Here is a 20,181-nt window from a genome sequence, read left to right on the forward strand (position 1 = left end):
AGTCACACCCTGGAGATTATAAATGTCAACATTTTGATTTCGGGAGATTTTGAGTTTTGAGCTTAAAATGACTGAAGAACCACGAGGTGGATCTACGTGTTTCGAGTCTAGAAGTCTGAATACAGATTTACGATTTATGAGCACATAGGAGGTGGATCCAAGGGAGAGATTAAACAGGGCACAGAAGAGTTTTTAAAAATAATATTTTTTCCGGGGAAAAAACCCCAACGAAACACGATTCTTTCAGCAGAAACCAGAACATTTTCTCACAGACTCTCCTACAGAGAGCCCTGATAAAGTAATAAACATGCTAACAGTAAGAACCCCAACCAATTTCATAGGGCAGTTTGTGGTAATTACTCTCAGTATGGAGCAGATAGTCCTCTTGCAAAACCCGATGCAGCAAACTTTGCTAGCTCCATGTGGGGCCTCCAGAGGACACAGTTGGGCACTAAATCCTGGCTGAAAACAAAGGCCGATTTAGAGGATCCGTAGAAACGGATGCACAGAATATCCCTCCGTTTTCTCTGTGTAGCAGGCCCTCCATATACGCGGGTTCCCCAAGATCGAAATATCAAACAAATGAATTAAAAAAAAAATACAACAAAAGCTAGTAAAAATAAAAACAGTATAACAATTACTTACATAGCATTTACATTGGATTAGGTGTTACAGAGTAATTTAGAGACCATTTAAAGTACACGGGAGGATGTGCATAGTTATGTGCAAATACTACGCCATTTTCTATGAGAGACTTGAGCAACCAGGATTTTGGTATCGGCGGGAGCCCTGGACCAATCCCCCTCAGTTCTACCGAGGGAGAACTGTTTTGTTTCTTCCAGCACTGCTTTGACCGACAGTGTGTTGGGATTCGCTGACCTCCATGAGAAAGCTTGGCAGCATGCTGAGATCAATTTTCCCAGGGCCAGAATTCTCCTGCGTGAGCTAAAATAGAGTGGCTCGGTCCAACAAAACAGAGCCTAGAGTCAGGAATTATGGCGAACCCGCTCCCTCCCGTCCTCCCTTGGCGCACAGATCCCTGGCGCCGCCGCTCTTGAGGTCGCCTCTCGCGTGCCGGCCTCATCGTCGGAACGGCGCTTCCTGAGGCTTTATATAAGGACGGCTCTGAATCCGCTCGTCGGGATTAAATCCTGCGCTGGCGCGCTCCTGCCCGCCTCTGGCCTCCATTTGCTCTACCTGAGGCTCCCTCCAGAAGAACTTTCCCTTAGCCTCAGTGCAGTGCCTTTCGGGCGTCCTCAGACCAGACACAGGCCAAAGCCACCGCAGAATCCGGAAGCCCTGGGTTGGGATGTGAATTCTCCCGGGGACTATGGCGTAGCGGGACGCGGTGCGGGGGGAAGAGGGTGGGAGGGACCTGAGCAGAGTGGAGGAGGAGGGAGAGGAGAACAGAAAAGAAATGACGAAATGTCGAGAGGGCGGGGACAATTGAGAAAGCTTCCCGCCGGCGCGCTTTCGGTTTTCAATCTGGTCCGATACTCTTGTATATCAGGGGAAGACCGTGCTTGCCCTGACAGAAGCTGTCTTTCAGGCTGTAGCAGTCATGTCTGGCAGGGGAAAGGGTGGAAAAGGCTTAGGCAAAGGGGGCGCTAAGCGCCACCGCAAGGTCCTGAGAGACAACATTCAGGGCATCACCAAGCCTGCCATTCGGCGTCTAGCTCGGCGTGGCGGCGTTAAGCGGATCTCTGGCCTCATTTACGAGGAGACCCGCGGTGTGCTGAAGGTGTTCCTGGAGAACGTGATTCGGGACGCAGTCACCTACACCGAGCACGCCAAGCGCAAGACCGTCACAGCCATGGATGTGGTGTACGCGCTCAAGCGCCAGGGGCGCACACTGTACGGCTTCGGAGGCTAGGCCGCCGCTCCAGCTTTGCACGTTTCGATCCCAAAGGCCCTTTTTAGGGCCGACCACTCGCTCATCTGAGGAGCTGGACACTTGACTGCATAAAGTGCAACAGTAACGATGTTGGAAGGTAACTTTGGCAGTGGGGCGACAGTCGGATCTGAAGTTAACGGAAAGCTACTGTGGCCCATGGCGCTCACAGCCGTAAAGACTTAAGTCGTTGACCGAAAGCGGCTTTTTCACTTACTTGGGCTTTTTTTTTTTTTTTTTTTTTTGCCTTTATCGATATGAAAGGTTGAATGTGCTCTAGGTTTGACCACTACTTTCTCGGCTTACTCTTCTGGAGCAGTATATAGGCACACCTAGAGGGGCACGTCTTTGCGATCACCAGATCTGGTTCTGAGAAATAGGCACTGGCAATTTACACGTGCCTTGCTATGTAATCTCCCTATATTTGCTCAGGCAAAGTGGGAGAAGCAGCCTTAGATCTTCATTCTATAGATGCCGGCTTTCCCACCTGATCGGCTTAGATTTCGCGATTGACTGTTCTGGGCTTCATTTTACCCTCTACATAACAAGCGGGTGGACTAGATCCCTTAGTAAGGGTCCATGTTATGTGGTATCTTCAGCCACGCACTCAGCTCAATCTTAGTACAGTTAAAAAAATGAATTTCTAGCAAGCTATCTGCCCAGTGCCTGAAAAGTATCATTTCTTGTGTTCAGTAAAAAGGCTCCTAATTTAATCAAGGACCTATGAGATAACTGTCTTTCAGTTGTGGCATTGCAAGGATACAAATGCAGAGACATTTTAATGTGATCCTTCTATAAGAGTGAACCAACGATATGATCTGAAAGCAACTTCACAACTAATTCAGGTATGTGACTTCTACTTCTTAGGGCCTGTTGTAGCTTAGAATGAGAGACGTGCAGAAACGTGCCCACCATCAATACAGAAAGCACAATTTAATTTTGACAAGGCAAAAGCCAATTCTATATCAGCATGGCATCTGTTAAAGCAAGCTATTCTTTACACTACCACCTCTAAATTGCCCTCATTTGGATTAAAATGTGGGTTCACATTTCTCATCCTTACAGTTTTGCAGCCATTGCATATCCCATAAGTTTCTTTTTTGTTTGTTTTTTGTTTTTATGTTTTTTTTTTTTTAAGATTCTAGGCTTATGATTTTACTGTGTATGTATTTGGAAGAAGAAATTCTGTCAGCTCCCAAAGGATAAACCAGCAGTTGCTTTATTGGTTTTCAGATGTGGCTGCTCTCATCAGCATCAAACACTTGAGACTGAACTAAGCTTAAAACACGGTACTTAGCAATCAGGTTGCCGGCAAAGCACTGGTGCGAGACTTGCCTTCCAGGAGCTTACCAATGGGGCTGCCAGCAAAGCGGTGGATGCAAGACTTGCCCTCCAGGAGCTTACCATCAGAACGGAGAAGACAATAAATGCATAATATATAGACGACATAAATCCATACCTGTACACATTTAAGAATAAACAGTCCAACAGTAAGAGGCAGTACATATTCAATATGCTGAGAAATGTAGACAATAACTACTATAGGAATCCTAATGCTACAGGAGTCACTGGCTGCTGGGAAACCAAGGAAAACTTGGCTATGGACGTTGGGGCTTGTGTCGGACTCTGAATAAAGGGCAGAATGATTGGCATCCTACTGAGATACAGAGTAAAAGGGTTGAGGGCAGGGAGGAAGTGGCAAGAATAACATTTGTGAAGATGTCCAGGTAAGAAATAGAGGTTGTAATGCTCAAGATGTTTCCTTTTCCCTTTTAAATCTGACCTGTGATTTTCAGCATTGCTATTTCAAGTATCACTGATTTTTTTTTTTTATTTTAAAGGCAATGCTGATGAATCTATCTGATCCTCACCAAGATCCACTAAAGAAGGAGATATCAAAAATTTGAAGATAAAGAAAGAAAGGGAGTGGGGGAGAAAACACGTCCATTGTCTGAATCAGTTGTTCTCAAAATGTAGCCTCTCATCTAGCAGCACTGATCACCTGGGATAAAGTCTTGGGCCCCACCCCAGACCTATTGAATGAGAAACTGAAGAAACTGAGGGGTGAGACATAGTAATCTGTGCTTTAGAAAAGCCCTCCCGGTGATTCTGATACACATTAAAGGTTGAAAGCCACTGACTTAGGTAACAGCATTTCTTTCTTTCTCTCTCTTTCTTTCTTTCTTTCTCTCTTTCTTTTTCTTTTCTTTCTTTTTCTTTCCTTCCTTCTTCCTTCCTTTCCTTTCTTTCTTTCCCTTCCTTCCTTCCTTCCTCTTTCTTTTTATGAGATGGAGTCTTGATCTGTCACGCAGGCTGGAATGCAGTGGCACGATCTTGGCTGACCGCAACCTCTACCTCCCGGGTTCAAGTGATTCTCCTGCCTCAGCCTCCCGAGTAGCTGGGACCACAGGTGCCCACCACCACGCCGGGCTAATTTTTGTATTTTTAGTAGAGATGGAGGTTTTGCCATGTTGGCCAGGCTGGTCTCGAACTCCTGACTTTAGGTGACCCGCCCTCCTCGGCCTCCCAAAATGCTGGGATTACAGGAGTGAGCCACCGCGCCTGTCCTCTTTTTCTTTTTTTTAAACAGTTTTTGTTTTAATGCAAAAATATTTAAAACCTGAATATATGTTGCCCAGATGTTCACCCAAATGTTAAAATTTGCTTTAGTTTGAAGTCCAGCTAATTTGTGTATTTTTAGTAGAGACCGGGTTTCACCGTGTTGGCCAGGCTGGTCTTGAACTCCTGACCTCAGGGGATCCACCCCTCTCAGCCTCCCAAAGTGCTGGGATTACAGGTGTGAGCCACCATGCCCGGCCAATTACTGAGAATTCCTGCCTTTTTCACAGGATTATTTTAAGGATCAAATGAAAAGTTATACGTGAAAGAAGAATGACGCCATGAAGTGATACCGAAACCAAAGTTGATATATGTATTGCCTTTCCCACTCAATGTAGTTCGTTTTTTGTTTTGTTTTTTTGAGAGACGATTTAACTCTACTTACGGTGACCAGGCATTGCTTGGGTACGGCTACTACGGAAATAAACAAAGACAAATCCTCACCCTGAGAAATGTTGCCAGCCTAATGCTGAGAGGTTAAGGAAGGGAAGGGGTATTAAGATAGGAGAGGGCAGAGGCAAGGAGGAGGGCCCAAAGAGATGAGGGCAAAGAAGAGCAAGGGAGCCGGGCACTGTGGCTCATGCCTGTAATCCCAGCACTTTGGGAGGCCAAGACAGGCAGATGACGAGGTCAAGAGATTGAGACCATCCTGGCCAACATGGTGAAACCCCGTCTCTACTAAAAATATAAAAATTAGCTGAGCGTGGTGACACGCACCTGTAGTCCCAGCTACTCCAGAGGCCGAGGCAGGAGAATCGCATGAACCCGGGAGACGGTGGTTGGAGTGAGCCGAGATGGTGCCTCTGCACTCCAGCCAGGGCGACAGAGCGGGACTCCGTCTCAAAAAAAAAAAAAAAGAAAGAAAAAGGTATCTCTGGTACAGAATGGAAGCTCAGTGTGGCAGGGCAGAAAGACTATCCTGACTATGTAATCTACTAGACCAGAGCTGGCAAGAGCTTCAGTTAAGGCATGGTCATGGGTGGACGGAGAAAAGGTGATACAATTGAAAGTCAGAAGGTAGATTTAGTAACATTTGGAACTCATGAGATTTGCACAGAGGGCAAGAGGAAGGGACACCTGACTCAGAACAGATGGGGGTAATGAAGGTGGCTTCCAGGAAGATGGGGAATGTGGAAAGAAACAAATCGGTTTGGAAAGCAAGATGATGCATGTGGTTTTGGAAATAAGCTGGGTTTGAAGTGCCTAGTATCCATCCAGAAGGACCTATCTACCAGGCAGTTAGAAACATTGGTGTAGCCAGGCACAGTGGCCCACGTCTTTAATCCCAGCACTTTGGGAGTCCAAGGTGGGAGGATGGCTTGAGCCCAGGATTTCGAGACCAGCCTGGGCAATGCAGTGAGACCCTGACTCTACAAAAAATAAAAAAAATTAGCCGGGCCTGGTGGTGTGTGCCTGTAGTCCCAGTTACTCAGATGGCTGAGGTGGGAGGACCCCTGAACCCAGGAGTCCAAGGTTGCAGTGATCTTTGATTGTGCTACTGCACTCCAGCCTAGACGAGTGAGACCCTGTTTCACACACACACACACACACACACACACACACACACACACACACACACACAAAATGTGTAGCGCTCAGGATAGGGTCTCAGCAGAAGATACCAATTTGGGAGCACTTAGCTAAGGGACAGAAATATGGAAAGCAGGGAGTCAATCTCACTTGAGTTGCACGGAGAAAAGAAGATGGCCAAGGCCAGCACGGGGGAAACCAGGAATATAGACGGGGAAGAGAAAGACATGAGAAGACTGAGATGCGGACCGAGAGAAGGATAAGGGTGACCAGGAGAGTGGACAAGTCCTCTTCTAAGGAAGAAAAAGCAGTGTAAACATGGCCATGTCTCTTACCATGTAGTTCCCCTCCAAACACACACACACACACACACACACCTGTCCCCCACTAGCCTGCCTAAGGCAGAATTAAATGTGAACAAAGCACGTTTTTCACTTCATAAAAGCCACAGATTCAGAGTGGGCTTACTGGCAACCAAGGTAGCCACGTAGAAGCTAGTTATTAGAGGAAGACGTGGGTTTGAGACAGGGTCTCACTATCTTGTCACCCACACTGGAGTGCAGTGGCACAATCTCAGCTCACAGCAGTCTCTGCCTCCCGGGCATAAGTGATTCTCCCACCTCAGCCACCCTAGTAGCTGGGACCACAGGCAAATGGCACCACTCCCGGCTAGGTATTTCTTTTTTCTTTTTCTTTTTTCTGTTGTTGTTGTAGAGACAGGGTCTTGCTATGTTTCCCAAGCTGGTCTGGAACTTTGACTTCAAGCAATCCGCCCGCCTCCGCCTCCCAAAGTGCCGGGATTAACAGCTGTGAGCCACAGTGCCCAGCCAGAGGAAGAGTATTTCTTTACCGTATCCTTAATTATCCTTTAACTGTCACCTGAGGGGAGACAATGATTTAAGTACAGGGAATGATTAAATGTTAAAACTTAGCATTTTAGAATGTTATCTTGTATTGATGAATTCAGCTTATGCTGGTCTCGCAAACAAATACGAAGACTGACAGATTCCTGTGAGTGCAGGCCTTCACAGTGCCAGGACCACAAGATGTAATGAATTCTACTCCTGACTGGATATAAAAAAAAAGCCACGAAATTTTCCTTTGAGATTCAGCCGGGGAGACCTCCTGGAGTTTAGAGGTGCCCAGACTGGTGAGTGAAAGGAGTGTGATCTGGGGTGCGGGGTGGGGGGGGCAGTCAGAGGACCTAGATGTCTGACACCAACATCCGCAGCTTCCGGTCTCTGCTCAGTCACTACTGGACCTGAGAAGCTGGGTGCAGAGATGGTGGGTGACCTGCCCACCTCTGAAGGTCACTAGTTTTTGAAGTCAGAATACCGCCCATGCACTGTGGGCCTAAGCAGGTTATGAGGGTCTCCGCAGAGACCCAGAGGCATGCTCTAGAAATTGCTGTGACCCTGGAGCAGAAACATGTGGCAGTCCCCAGCAGGGCTCACCTACACTGCTCTCCTCACTTAACACGCCTCAGGAAAGGCAAAATGGCAGCTTTACAAAACGAAGTTTTATTCCATTTTCCCTTCTCCCCTCTTAATTCTCACAGATCTCTGCGGTGAATGCTTTTAACCTGTCAACTGTGATGAAACAAACAGAAAACCAAAGCCCTGGCTTCTTTGAGGTGCAACTAAATGACCGAGAAGGTGTTACCTAAGACCTCTACGGCCATTTGTATCTGGCCCTGTGTAGAGTGGGCTCTGCAAGACCCTGCCTCACTTTCCCACTAAGAGGCCTTGGACTTCCCAGCTCCCAGAGACTATAGAGATCGCCTCTGAGGCCTCCTGTCACGATTTCCTAAGGTGAGGAACTTCATTTGCCCAACGGAGGCCCACGTTCTGCCTGTTTGATCTACTGTCTTCCCAAGGATCTGACCTCGGGGACCAGCGTCTGCCCACGTGTCCGACGAAAACAATGTCAAGGAACTACTGAGTCTGGACAGAAAATCCAGACACACCATGCAGCTTCTAAGAGGACCGAGTGCCCTCATTGGAATAGAGTGAGTCTCCTGTGGACATGAACAGGGAACAGCTCGATTAAGCCCAGATTCACAAAATTCCGCCCACACCCCGTGACCCCGGGAATTTTGGCTTAGGGGCAGGATGTGGGGGTTACCACTGTGCTGGTGGAGGTGGCGTGGGCCCGACCGGCAGCCCCAGCGCAGTTCTCCCCACGTTTGCCCGCAGAACCCCGGCGAGGCCGAGGTGGTCATTTCCCTCGCTAGCCGGAGGGCCGCGCCGGGTGAGGCCGGTTTGGGCGCGAAGCACGGGCGTGTGGCCCTCCACTTCCGCAAAGGCCAGGCGCTCTCAGGACCGCGAGCCCTGAGCGTCCGCCTGGTGACCCCTGGCCTCGGGACCGACGCCCCGTCCCTCCTGCCCTGCCTCCCCCCGCCACAGCCCCCAAGCCGGCGCCAAGGAAAGCGGCCGCAGCCCGGCCAGTCCGGATAGGCCAACTGGCCGAAGTCGGCAGAGCTCAAGATGGCACCGCAGCAGGGGACCTGACTTGTCAACCGGCCCCGTGTTTTGTTGGGAGCCCAACCGGAAGTGCCTTCCCCGCTCTAATGCCGGAGGGGGAGCACGGAGGGCAAAGCGGTACAGCTTCTTCCAAGTGCTGATGTGGGTGGCTCTGAAAAGAGCCTTTTGGATACGATGGAACCTCCGACCGAACGCGCACTTCTTAAGCCCGCTCACCACGGATGCGGCGGGCCAGCTGGATGTCCTTGGGCATGATGGTCACGCGCTTGGCGTGGATGGCGCACAGGTTCGTGTCTTCGAACAGCCCCACCAGGTAGGCCTCGCTGGCCTCCTGCAGCGCCATCACGGCAGAACTCTGGAAGCGCAGGTCCGTCTTAAAGTCCTGCGCGATCTCGCGTACCAGCCGCTGGAAGGGCAGCTTGCGGATCAGCAGCTCCGTGGACTTCTGGTAGCGCCGGATCTCCCGCAGGGCCACGGTGCCGGGCCGGTAGCGGTGCGGCTTCTTCACCCCGCCCGTGGCCGGCGCGCTCTTGCGGGCCGCCTTGGTGGCCAGCTGCTTCCTCGGGGCCTTGCCGCCGGTCGACTTGCGGGCAGTCTGCTTAGTACGGGCCATAGCGAACCAAAACACAAGCTTACCAGCGCAGCGGCGGGGAGAGAAACGGGCTGCTGGCCCCGCGGCAGCCGTCTTTATAAGCACAGTCTTTTCCCGATTGGGCGGAACAAGAATTGAAAATCCCGCGCTGGCTGTCCATTGGCTGTGACGTCACCCGTCCTAAAGTCACCGGTTGGCTTGGGCAGAGTCCTCCCTAATCCCGCCCACCCGCCTCACTTTCTACTTTCCAGTTGGCCAAGTTTTGCAAGCTTGTTTTTCCCCCTTTCCTTCAGGGTGAAAGTCGTTTTCCGTTGCAGTTTTGTCAGATTGTTCCCTGTCCGCCCTTCGCTTCCTTTCTTGTTGCGCCCAGCGGCTCCGGCATGGAACCTCATTCTTCCATTTGCCCCCAGCCTCCAGTTGCTACTTGGCGGATCGTTTTTCGCCTGTCGGGTACCTTTTGGGTGGGAGAGGTGCCCGCCCCCAGATTCCGCCTCCGAGACCCTTACTCTCCGCCGCCAAGGCGCTTTGGGAAACAAAACAGAAACTAAGACTTAAGTCAGCTCCGTGAAGCCAAGACCCAGCTCCGCCACACTGGCGAGCACTACCCGCTCAGGGTCCTCCCCATCGGGGGTGGGGGCAAGGAGCACGTCCCGCTAGTGCTAGGCTAGGTCTAAGTGCCCGGCCATGGCCTGCGGAAACCACTGGGGAAGCGCGCGCTCCGGGCGCAACACTTTAAGCGCCTTGGGTACTGCCCGCGGCGCTGGTGTTTGTGACTGTGTGGAGTGGACCGTGGCGGCACCCAGGATGTTTGGTGCCTCCACCTGCGCTGGGAAGTCCTAGGAGTGGGGACCCACTCATCGATGACCCAAGGCAGTTACGTGCTCCAGATGCAAGACGGCACACGCGCGCACACACACACACACACACCCGTTCCGTCCCGTCCCGTCCGCTGCAGGTTCGCCGTTTACTACTGAGAAACGCTGGACTGAGAGGAGCCGGCATTAGCAACTCTTTTATTTGAAAACGTGGGTGGCTCTGAAAAGAGCCTTTTGAGTTCACAGGTGCCCCTTCGAGACGCGGGCCGGGCTGGGCCCACTTGGGCCGGACGTCAGCCTCACTTGCCCTTTGCCTTGTGGTGACTCTCCGTCTTCTTAGGGAGCAGCACGGCCTGGATGTTAGGCAGGACGCCGCCCTGGGCGATGGTGACTTTGCCCAGCAGCTTGTTCAGTTCCTCGTCGTTGCGGATGGCCAGCTGGAGGTGACGAGGGATGATGCGCGTCTTCTTGTTGTCCCGAGCCGCGTTGCCCGCCAGCTCCAGGATCTCGGCGGTCAGGTACTCGAGGACCGCCGCCATGTAGACTGGCGCGCCGGCCCCCACCCGCTCCGCGTAGTTGCCTTTGCGCAGCAAGCGGTGCACTCGCCCTACCGGGAACTGGAGGCCAGCGCGGGACGAGCGCGACTTGGCCTTGGCGCGGGCCTTGCCTCCTTGCTTGCCACGACCAGACATCACAGCGATAGTAGTAGTCACCGAGTGAAACTCCTGCCTGGCGACCGGAAAAGTCACCGAAAACGCCGCCGCTTCACCCTTTTATAGACAGAACGGCGATTGTCCACGGAGCACTTTGATTGGCTCAAGCAAATTTTGTCCCGATAGCCAATAGGATAGCTCAGCCAGAATCCACTCATTTACATAATCTCGTCTCTCTCGCATTGGGCGCCGCGAAAAACTCGCGAACCGCAACGCAGCGTCACGCGCACGGCCTCTGTAAGTGCACAGTCGTTTCCGGTAGAGCCCGAGACCAAGGTTCTGCCTGCGTTGTCGGCGGGTGAGAGTCGGTCTTGGGTCTGGCCGTGCCTGAACCTGCAAAGTCCGCGCCGGCTCCCAAGAAGGGCGCCAAGAAAGCCGTCACCAAAGCCCAGAAGAAAGACGGCAAGAAGCGCAAGCGCAGCCGCAAGGAGAGCTACTCCATCTGCATGTACAAGGTGCTGAAGCAGGTCCACCCCGACACCGGCATCTCGTCCAAGGCCATGGGCATCATGAACTCCTTCGCCAACGACATCTTCGAGCGCATCGCGGGAGAGGCGTCCCGCCTGGCGCACTACAACAAGCGCTCCACCATCACGTCCCGCGAGAGCCAGACGGCCCTGCGCCTGCTGCTGCCCGGCGAGCTGGCCCAAGCACGCCTTGTCCCAGGGCACTTGCAAGGCTGTCACCAAGTACACCGGCTCCAAGCGAGTCCCGGCTGCTTGACTCCAAAGTCTCTTTTCTGGGCTGCTTAACCCTGTCAGTGAAAGAATCTTTCCTGTGTTGTCAGTCCCAGTTTATATTTTTGGTTTCTCGTCAGCTTTTCGGAGAGCACGCAACTCCACCAAGCACAGAGAACTATATTCTTTTCACATAGGCATTGTTGTAAGTAAGCTTACATAGATTGATAGTGGTATCTTACTCTGGTCTAGATATGCTGGGGTTTGCCTTAGGGGCTGCTCTTGAAACTGTCTTTGTTCTGCCTACGTACCCGTGAATGTGTGCCCAGCAAATTGTGTCCTGGTTAGAAATGCAGTGTTAATTTTGGTAAGCTTATGTAAGATCAAATTGTCTATGTGAACAAAGGTTGGGTCTGCTCTTCAGTGGTAAAATGAAGGTAGAGATTAAATACATTGTATGCTCTCAGATGTGTACTTAGAAGGGAATAAATAGTTCAACTTTTATATATGGTATCGAGAAATTTCTTGAGGTTTTTATATCGTTGGTTCACAAACACGTGCCTACACCGTTCATGTGAAAATTTCTTAAGCAGGTAGATGGAAGTTTGATTTTGATAACCAGGAATTCACACCGTTAACACCATCTGTGCTTCCTACTTGAGATACCCTAAAATCTACCCAATACCATTAAATAGTGATTTTTTCCCTAAGAATTATCACTTGGAAAAGCTTGTCCAGTTTAATGATTAGTTCCATACAATGGCAACAAAATATATGTGATTTCTGAAGCCAGAGTTTGGGATGCCTGAAGAACAGAAGGACCACCAATTTGCAAGAGAAGTTGATTAGGTTCTCTGCTTTGGAAACACTGGATTTGGAATCACAGAGCCTCATTAACCTTAAAAGATTATACTGATGGCTTTGGGGAATCATAAATCCTAGGCTGGCCACAATAGAAGCAAGGAAAGCAATTAGGAGGCTGTTGCAGTTTTGTGGTCTGGAGCAGTGATAGTCTTAAAGTCTTTCCAGACCAGCAGCATCTGCATTAGTTGAAGTTATTAAAAATGAAAATTCCCAGGTTCCATTATTTGTGTTAACAAGCTTTCTGGGTGATGCTGATGCATGCTAAAGTGTGAAAAACACCAGATAAATAACATGTTGGAGTGCAGTGGTGGTAATGGAAACAGAAATGTTGGATTTTATCTTTGACGTAGAATAGATGTGGCTGAGGAACAGGATTTAGGTAACAGTGAAACCCCTAGATTTTTGGCTTGAGCAACTGTGTAGATCGTGGTACTATTAGGATAGAACACTGGGAGAAGATACTCATTGGGACACTGAAGGGAGATCCAGAGTTCCACTTGAAATTTGAGAAGCTCTTTGCTATTCAAGTGGATATGTGCAGCTGACAGTTGGAGAGATGGATCTAGAGTTCAGTAAAGACAACACAAGCCTGTCTTTAAGATCTACCTGTGAACTGTGAACACAGCAATGGGAATGATGGAGATCACCTTAAAGTATTTTTCTAGACTTTATTACTCATGTGTTTTGTCATGAGGTATAACTGAGTAGTTCATAGTCCTATAATGTATGTTACTGACTAGGTAGTATTTGTTTTTATAATTCTGTTTCTGTTACAGTGCTGCCACATGTGTTTCCCAGAAACGCATTTTGCCCACAGTTCTTAGGGTTGGCCTGATTTGTTTGTTGTCTCAACCTGCTTCTTACTGTGATTAGTTCAGGAATCTAGATCAAACTAATTGGCATTTAACATTTCAGGAAGTGAACTGAGTTAACAGCTAACTCAGCAGGGGAGTGTAGCATGCTATTATCTTTTGGGAAAGCAGCTTACTTGCTTTCAAGAGGCAGCAGCAGGATGGACTGTCTTTAGGTATGAAGGCAAGAATGATTATAGAGAAAATGCAGAGGAGGGCACAGTGTGGGAGAATCAGAGAACTGAGCCACTCATGGAGTTCAGCCAACCTTGGATCCCTGCTGTACCTTTGGACTTTCAGTTAAGCCAATTTGTCTGACGTATTTGTTTATACCAGTTTGAATCTTGAAATATTTCAGGAATAATAAATAATTTCCTAGATACAAGGAAAGATCTTTCGTGAAAGGTCTCAAAGAAGTCAAATGGGGTCTATTAGGACAGAGTTGCTCCTATTACATATTTGGAACAAATGTCCAAATGTTGAAAATCAATACTTGACTAAGGCTAAAGACTAGTATTACCATCACAGGAAGAATGTCCAGGGGTTTTTTTTTTTTAGATGTGAAATGTTATTTAAAATTTTTAAATTAAATCAAAAAATTTTAGTAGTTGTATTAATTTCCTGGGGCTGTCAAAGTACCATAAATAGTATGGCGTAAAACAACAGAAACTTATTCTTTCATGGTTTTAGAGGCCAGAAGTTTGAAATCAAAGTGTTGGTAGGGCCATGCTCTCTCCAAACCCACTAGGGGAAGACTCTTGTCTTTCAGTGTCTGGTAGCCCCATTTGTTTTTTGGTTTGTGGCAGCATAACTGTAATCTCTACCTCAGTCTTTTCATGTATGTCTCCATGTTTTCTTTCTTTTTTTAGATGGAGTTTCTCTCTCGTTGCCCAGGCTGGAGTGCAATGGCATGATCTTGGCTCACTGCAACCTCTGCCCCCCGGGGTTCAAGCAATTTCCCTGCCTCAGCCTCCTGAGTAGCTGGGATTACATGCGTGCATCAGCACGCCCGGCTAATTTGGTATTTTTGGTAGAGATGGAGTTTCATCATGTTGGTCAGGCTGGCCTTGGCCTCCCAAAGTGCTGAGATTACAGACGTGAGCCACCGCACCCAGCCGTCTCCATGTCTTCTTATAAGGGTATCAGTCATACTGGATTAGGGCCCACCCTAACGACCTCATTTTAACTTGGTTACATCTGCAAAGACCCTATTTCCAAAGAAGGCAAAATTCTAAGGAACTAGGGGTTAGACTTCAACATATCTTTCGGGGGGACACAACTCAACCCATAACATTAGTCAATGGCTGTGGCAGGCTAAATGTGGCTCCCAAATATGTCCATATCCTAATCCCTAGAGCCTGAGTATTACCTTATATAGCCAAGGAGATTTTGCAGATGTAATTCTGAGATTGAGAGATTATGCTAGATTATCCAGGTAGGCCCCAAATGTAATCACCACAGTCCGTATAGGAGAGGCAAGAAAGTCAAGTGTAGAAGCAGAGAGAGATTTGAAGATTAACAGGCTGCTTGCTTTGAAGACAGAAGGGACCATAAACCAGAAATAAACCTCTAGAAGCTGGAAAAGGCATGGAAATAGACCCTCCCCCTTAAGGCCTCTGGAGGGAGTGCAGCCTTGATTTCTACTGAGTAAAATTGATTTTGTACTTCAGACCCCCAAAACTGTAAGAGAATAAATGACTGTTGTTTTAAAACCATTAAGTTTGTAGTAATTTGTTGCAGCAGCCACAGGAAACTAATACAACAGCTATACAGAGTTTTTTCAATAATTGGAGAAATCTGAATATGGATTGCATATTAATACTGAATCAGCATTAAATTTGTTAGGTATAATAATGTTATTGTAGCTATTTAGGAGAATATCCTATTTTTAAGAGACATGCCACCGTATTTACGGAGAAGTGCCAACATATTTGCAGTTTATTTTCCAGATGGGTGAGGGGCTGTGTGTACCTGAGAAGACAAAGATAAGGCAAATGCAGCGAAATCATAATAATTGGTGAATCCAGGTGAAGGGACTATGGTTGTTCTTTGTACTTTTTTTTCCAACTTTTCTGTAGGTTTAAAATTTTCAAAATAAAAAAATGGGAAATACTTTAAAAACTGTAATCAAAGACAGTACAGAAACTCATACATTAATGTATTTTATTTTTACAATAAAATTAATTTATGTAAATTGATATTTTACTAATTTCACCCCCAAGTTATATTAAAAGCTTTATTATATACGTTTGATAATAGCATATGTAAACTAGAACTCTGAATGATATCCATTGGTCATAATACATACTGTGTAGTGGTAATGGTGACTTTTGTGATTGCACAAGACCAGAGATGCCCCAAATGACATTGACATAGACATCTCGTTATTCTAAGGCTGAAACTGAAGTTGAATAGAAGGTTTCAGTCAAATACTGAGATGAAAGCTGAGGCAGTCCTGGGGGCAGGGGGGAAGTGTGTGTGTGTGTGTGTGTGTGTGTGTATACACACAGACGACATGATTTCTAAATATTTACAGAAAGGGTAGATTATCTACAAAAGAATAAGAATCAGACTGATATGAGATCTTACAAACCTAATCCCCTTCTTTCCTAAACTCCAGATTCTCATATTTCTGACTTCCTGTGATATTTATACTTCGATACTTACCAGGTCTTCAACATTTTGTTCAACAGTATTCTTGGTTTCCTTCCTCCAAGACTACTCCTCCCTCCTATCAGCAAATAGTAGCTCTTTTCAAGTGCTCAGTGTAAAAACCTACAATTAATCCTTGATTTCTCTTTTAGTCAGCCTATACTAAATCAATTTCATTTAAAATATCTCCGCAACTAACCTGCATCTCCACATCTCCATTGCTACCACCAGCCTCTCCAGTCAAATTCTCCAAGAGTACTATATCTCATTTAAAAGACAAAATATCTGCAATGGCCTGTGAAGCTCCTTAATGGCCTACATGATCTGGCCTTCAAGCACCTCTCTGATCTGTGCAAAACTTTCCCTTGGTCAGTGTGCTTCACCCACATTCACCAAGCTTGTTCCTGCCTTGGGGCCTTTGTACTTACCATGTTGTTCTGAGAATACTCTGCCTTAAGATATTCTATAACTATCTTACTGTATACAGCTCTGCTCAAGTATTAACTGATCAAACCTGTCATCCCTATTCCACTCCATGTTCTGCTTTACTTAACAGAATTGCACATATGGCCCCCTGAATAATATAAATTTATTTGTTCACTTATTTTTACTTATCCACTAATTAAAGTGTAGACTTTTTCTATTCTGTTTACTGCTGTATTCCCAGCATGTTTTATCCGAATGTGCAGTGGTTTTTCTTCTCCCTTATTGTGGGAAGTCGTGTGCACAAATACACATAATGGAACCTGAATGTCATATTGCTTTCATACCTGTGTGAATTTTGGTAAGAAAGGAAAAGTAGCGATTGACAAGTAATATAATTACATTGAGTCACTCTCATAGTTAGCTGTTTATTGCTTTCCTGCTCTTATTCTCAGTCCCCAGGACCAAATGTTGACCACTCCCTCCCCCACATATAACTGGTTATTTACTCGACGCCATGCAGGTGCCTGTTAAAATGAAGTCACATACCTGCCTTATTAACTCAACCTTTCCCTACTGTCTTTCTGACCCCCACCTCCATGCTTTAAATTAACTTTGCAGGCTTAGGCTTTATCTCTCAGTAGAGCCATGTAAGGTATGTGTAAAAGGAAGAAAATGTTTTCTGGGGATGAAGCTTTGAAAAGCTTGCTTTTTTTTTTCTTTTGGCAATAAAATAAGGTATATTTAGCACAATACCTAATAACTAAAAAATCTGTTTTTATTTGGGTGGGGTACACAGCAAGTGTGTCATCCTGGAAGATACTATTTGGAATTTTATGTAGGTACATAAAGAGAAAAAAGTGAAAAGGGGCTACTAGGACACTGCAGTATGCTTAATGTGTATTTTCTAGTAAGTTTGTATTATGCCATTATCTTGGTACTTTTATCTTCTGTTCTCACTTGATCTTTTTGAAATGTATTTTCAATCCTAATAAAAATATATAAAGTCCTGATTTAATAAAGGATTAAATGAAACTTTTGTATATCGCACTGCAATTCTCGGAAAAAAGGGGAGTGTGGGGAGGGGGAATTATCGGGCATAGTGACTGAAAATTGTGAACACGTTCTTACCAAGGAATATGGCAACTGCATAACCAAATGTCAGTGGTTACCAAACTTATGAATCACCTGGTGTTGTGTCATAGATTGCTTGTCTCTCGCCCCCAGTGATTTGGATCAGTGGAAATATGTGGGGTTTAAGGAATATAAAACATATTTATGTATATATTTGTGTGTGTCGCAAAAGCTTCAGGGTATATATATTTGTGTGTGTCTCAAAAGCTTCAGGGTAAAATAAGTTTTAACTGTTTAGGAAACTATTGTTTAAGGTATCCAGTCTCAAAAATGAAGGCCTTAAAACTTAGACCTAATTTTTTCATTACATTTCTTGCGCAGAAAATGGTAAAATACCCAACGATAACAGTGGGGAATTATCTACATATCAACACTTGACTAAAAAGCTTTACTATCCATGACAGCAGCCTTTCCATTACTCTATTCTGAGAGCATTTAACGTCTTGAAACCCAGGAATAAATACCTATAGATTCACAGTACCTGAAAGGAATATCAAATTGAGACAAAAGAACTATGTAAACGGAAAATTGCTTCAACCATAGAATGGAGGTCTACAGGTGCGGAAGGAAAGTTTACATGGTGAGGCGTGGTCACAAAAGTTTAGGAATATTCTCAGGTTACTACATAATTTAACGAGCTCAATATGCATTTATATTTTTTCCTTCCACTCTCCTGAGCAGATTTACACTGACCGCCCCGGTAGCAAACCGACTATGGAAAAGGCAAATTATGTGCACATTACCATGTTATTACCAGGTAGTTCTCGACCAAGCTACAGATTCTGGCTTTATCTTATATTCCTCTCCCATCAGCTGCAGAAAAAGGGATAGGTGCTGTGAAAAACTCCCTAAGTAGAACTTACAGTAAGCAGTGTGAAAACAGCTTATTTCACTGAAGGGGTTAAGCAGCCCAGAAAAGAGACTTTGGAGTCAAGCAGCGGGGACTCGCTTGGAGCCGGTGTACTTGGTGACAGCCTTGCAAGTGCCCTGGGACAAGGCGTGCTTGGGCCAGCTCGCCGGGCAGCAGCAGGCGCAGGGCCGTCTGGCTCTCGCGGGACGTGATGGTGGAGCGCTTGTTGTAGTGCGCCAGGCGGGACGCCTCTCCCGCGATGCGCTCGAAGATGTCGTTGGCGAAGGAGTTCATGATGCCCATGGCCTTGGACGAGATGCCGGTGTCGGGGTGGACCTGCTTCAGCACCTTGTACATGCAGATGGAGTAGCTCTCCTTGCGGCTGCGCTTGCGCTTCTTGCCGTCTTTCTTCTGGGCTTTGGTGACGGCTTTCTTGGCGCCCTTCTTGGGAGCCGGCGCGGACTTTGCAGGTTCAGGCACGGCCAGACCCAAGACCGACTCTCACCCGCCGACAACGCAGGCAGAACCTTGGTCTCGGGCTCTACCGGAAACGACTGTGCACTTACAGAGGCCGTGCGCGTGACGCTGCGTTGCGGTTCGCGAGTTTTTCGCGGCGCCCAATGCGAGAGAGACGAGATTATGTAAATGAGTGGATTCTGGCTGAGCTATCCTATTGGCTATCGGGACAAAATTTGCTTGAGCCAATCAAAGTGCTCCGTGGACAATCGCCGTTCTGTCTATAAAAGGGTGAAGCGGCGGCGTTTTCGGTGACTTTTCCGGTCGCCAGGCAGGAGTTTCATTCAGTGACTACTACTATCGCTGTGATGTCTGGTCGTGGCAAGCAAGGAGGCAAGGCCCGCGCCAAGGCCAAGTCGCGCTCGTCCCGCGCTGGCCTCCAGTTCCCGGTAGGGCGAGTGCACCGCTTGCTGCGCAAAGGCAACTACGCGGAGCGGGTGGGGGCCGGCGCGCCAGTCTACATGGCGGCGGTCCTCGAGTACCTGACCGCCGAGATCCTGGAGCTGGCGGGCAACGCGGCTCGGGACAACAAGAAGACGCGCATCATCCCTCGTCACCTCCAGCTGGCCATCCGCAACGACGAGGAACTGAACAAGCTGCTGGGCAAAGTCACCATCGCCCAGGGCGGCGTCCTGCCTAACATCCAGGCCGTGCTGCTCCCTAAGAAGACGGAGAGTCACCACAAGGCAAAGGGCAAGTGAGGCTGACGTCCGGCCCAAGTGGGCCCAGCCCGGCCCGCGTCTCGAAGGGGCACCTGTGAACTCAAAAGGCTCTTTTCAGAGCCACCCACGTTTTCAAATAAAAGAGTTGCTAATGCCGGCTCCTCTCAGTCCAGCGTTTCTCAGTAGTAAACGGCGAACCTGCAGCGGACGGGACGGGACGGAACGGGTGTGTGTGTGTGTGTGTGCGCGCGTGTGCCGTCTTGCATCTGGAGCACGTAACTGCCTTGGGTCATCGATGAGTGGGTCCCCACTCCTAGGACTTCCCAGCGCAGGTGGAGGCACCAAACATCCTGGGTGCCGCCACGGTCCACTCCACACAGTCACAAACACCAGCGCCGCGGGCAGTACCCAAGGCGCTTAAAGTGTTGCGCCCGGAGCGCGCGCTTCCCCAGTGGTTTCCGCAGGCCATGGCCGGGCACTTAGACCTAGCCTAGCACTAGCGGGACGTGCTCCTTGCCCCCACCCCCGATGGGGAGGACCCTGAGCGGGTAGTGCTCGCCAGTGTGGCGGAGCTGGGTCTTGGCTTCACGGAGCTGACTTAAGTCTTAGTTTCTGTTTTGTTTCCCAAAGCGCCTTGGCGGCGGAGAGTAAGGGTCTCGGAGGCGGAATCTGGGGGCGGGCACCTCTCCCACCCAAAAGGTACCCGACAGGCGAAAAACGATCCGCCAAGTAGCAACTGGAGGCTGGGGGCAAATGGAAGAATGAGGTTCCATGCCGGAGCCGCTGGGCGCAACAAGAAAGGAAGCGAAGGGCGGACAGGGAACAATCTGACAAAACTGCAACGGAAAACGACTTTCACCCTGAAGGAAAGGGGGAAAAACAAGCTTGCAAAACTTGGCCAACTGGAAA

The 20,181-nt window shown here is 48.1% G+C and overlaps 4 protein-coding genes and 2 pseudogenes across 11 annotated transcripts; 3 read left to right on the forward strand and 3 right to left on the reverse strand.

The window, feature by feature from the left end:
* Positions 1-1,533: 1,533 nt before the first annotated feature.
* H4C15 (H4 clustered histone 15) lies at positions 1,534-11,824 on the forward strand. Of its 8 annotated transcripts, none has more exons than XM_077948995.1 (5): positions 1,534-2,736; positions 3,030-3,618; positions 3,733-4,036; positions 7,008-7,190; positions 7,599-11,824. In XM_077948995.1, exon 1 carries the CDS (start codon positions 1,562-1,564, stop codon positions 1,871-1,873), a length of 312 nt encoding a protein of 103 aa, XP_077805121.1. In that variant the 5' UTR covers positions 1,534-1,561; the 3' UTR covers positions 1,874-2,736; positions 3,030-3,618; positions 3,733-4,036; positions 7,008-7,190; positions 7,599-11,824. The 8 variants fall into 8 exon arrangements, with proteins under 8 accessions (XP_077805121.1, XP_014985056.1, XP_077805112.1 ...); XM_015129570.3 differs by having other exon boundaries at positions 3,125-3,618; XM_077948986.1 differs by having other exon boundaries at positions 3,125-3,618; positions 3,733-3,955; positions 6,755-7,190.
* Positions 8,049-9,136, reverse strand: H3C15 (H3 clustered histone 15). The gene has a single exon (XM_077948889.1). The coding sequence runs from the start codon at positions 9,134-9,136 to the stop codon at positions 8,726-8,728; it is 411 nt and encodes a 136-aa protein (XP_077805015.1). The 3' UTR covers positions 8,049-8,725.
* On the reverse strand, positions 10,110-10,677 carry H2AC19 (H2A clustered histone 19). Its single transcript, XM_001084365.5, has one exon. The coding sequence runs from the start codon at positions 10,620-10,622 to the stop codon at positions 10,230-10,232; it is 393 nt and encodes a 130-aa protein (XP_001084365.1). The 5' UTR covers positions 10,623-10,677; the 3' UTR covers positions 10,110-10,229.
* H2BC20P (H2B clustered histone 20, pseudogene) lies at positions 10,946-11,366 on the forward strand (annotated as a pseudogene).
* Positions 11,825-18,113: 6,289 nt separating the features above from the next.
* On the reverse strand, positions 18,114-18,894 carry LOC144337478 (histone H2B type 2-E-like; annotated as a pseudogene).
* On the forward strand, positions 18,864-19,431 carry H2AC18 (H2A clustered histone 18). The gene has a single exon (XM_077948946.1). The coding sequence runs from the start codon at positions 18,919-18,921 to the stop codon at positions 19,309-19,311; it is 393 nt and encodes a 130-aa protein (XP_077805072.1). The 5' UTR covers positions 18,864-18,918; the 3' UTR covers positions 19,312-19,431.
* Positions 19,432-20,181: the final 750 nt, after the last annotated feature.

This window comes from Macaca mulatta, chromosome 1, assembly GCF_049350105.2.
Source record: "Macaca mulatta isolate MMU2019108-1 chromosome 1, T2T-MMU8v2.0, whole genome shotgun sequence".
NCBI classification, from domain to species: Eukaryota; Metazoa; Chordata; class Mammalia; order Primates; family Cercopithecidae; genus Macaca; species Macaca mulatta.

What these genes read in the sequence shown, in the direction of transcription:
- H2AC19 (XM_001084365.5), bottom strand. Translation starts at nt 10,622, where the DNA reads ATGTCTGGTCGTGGCAAGCAAGGAGGCAAGGCCCGCGCCAAGGCCAAG.
- H2AC18 (XM_077948946.1), top strand. Translation starts at nt 18,919, where the DNA reads ATGTCTGGTCGTGGCAAGCAAGGAGGCAAGGCCCGCGCCAAGGCCAAG.
- H4C15 (XM_077948995.1), top strand. Translation starts at nt 1,562, where the DNA reads ATGTCTGGCAGGGGAAAGGGTGGAAAAGGCTTAGGCAAAGGGGGCGCT.
- H3C15 (XM_077948889.1), bottom strand. Translation starts at nt 9,136, where the DNA reads ATGGCCCGTACTAAGCAGACTGCCCGCAAGTCGACCGGCGGCAAGGCC.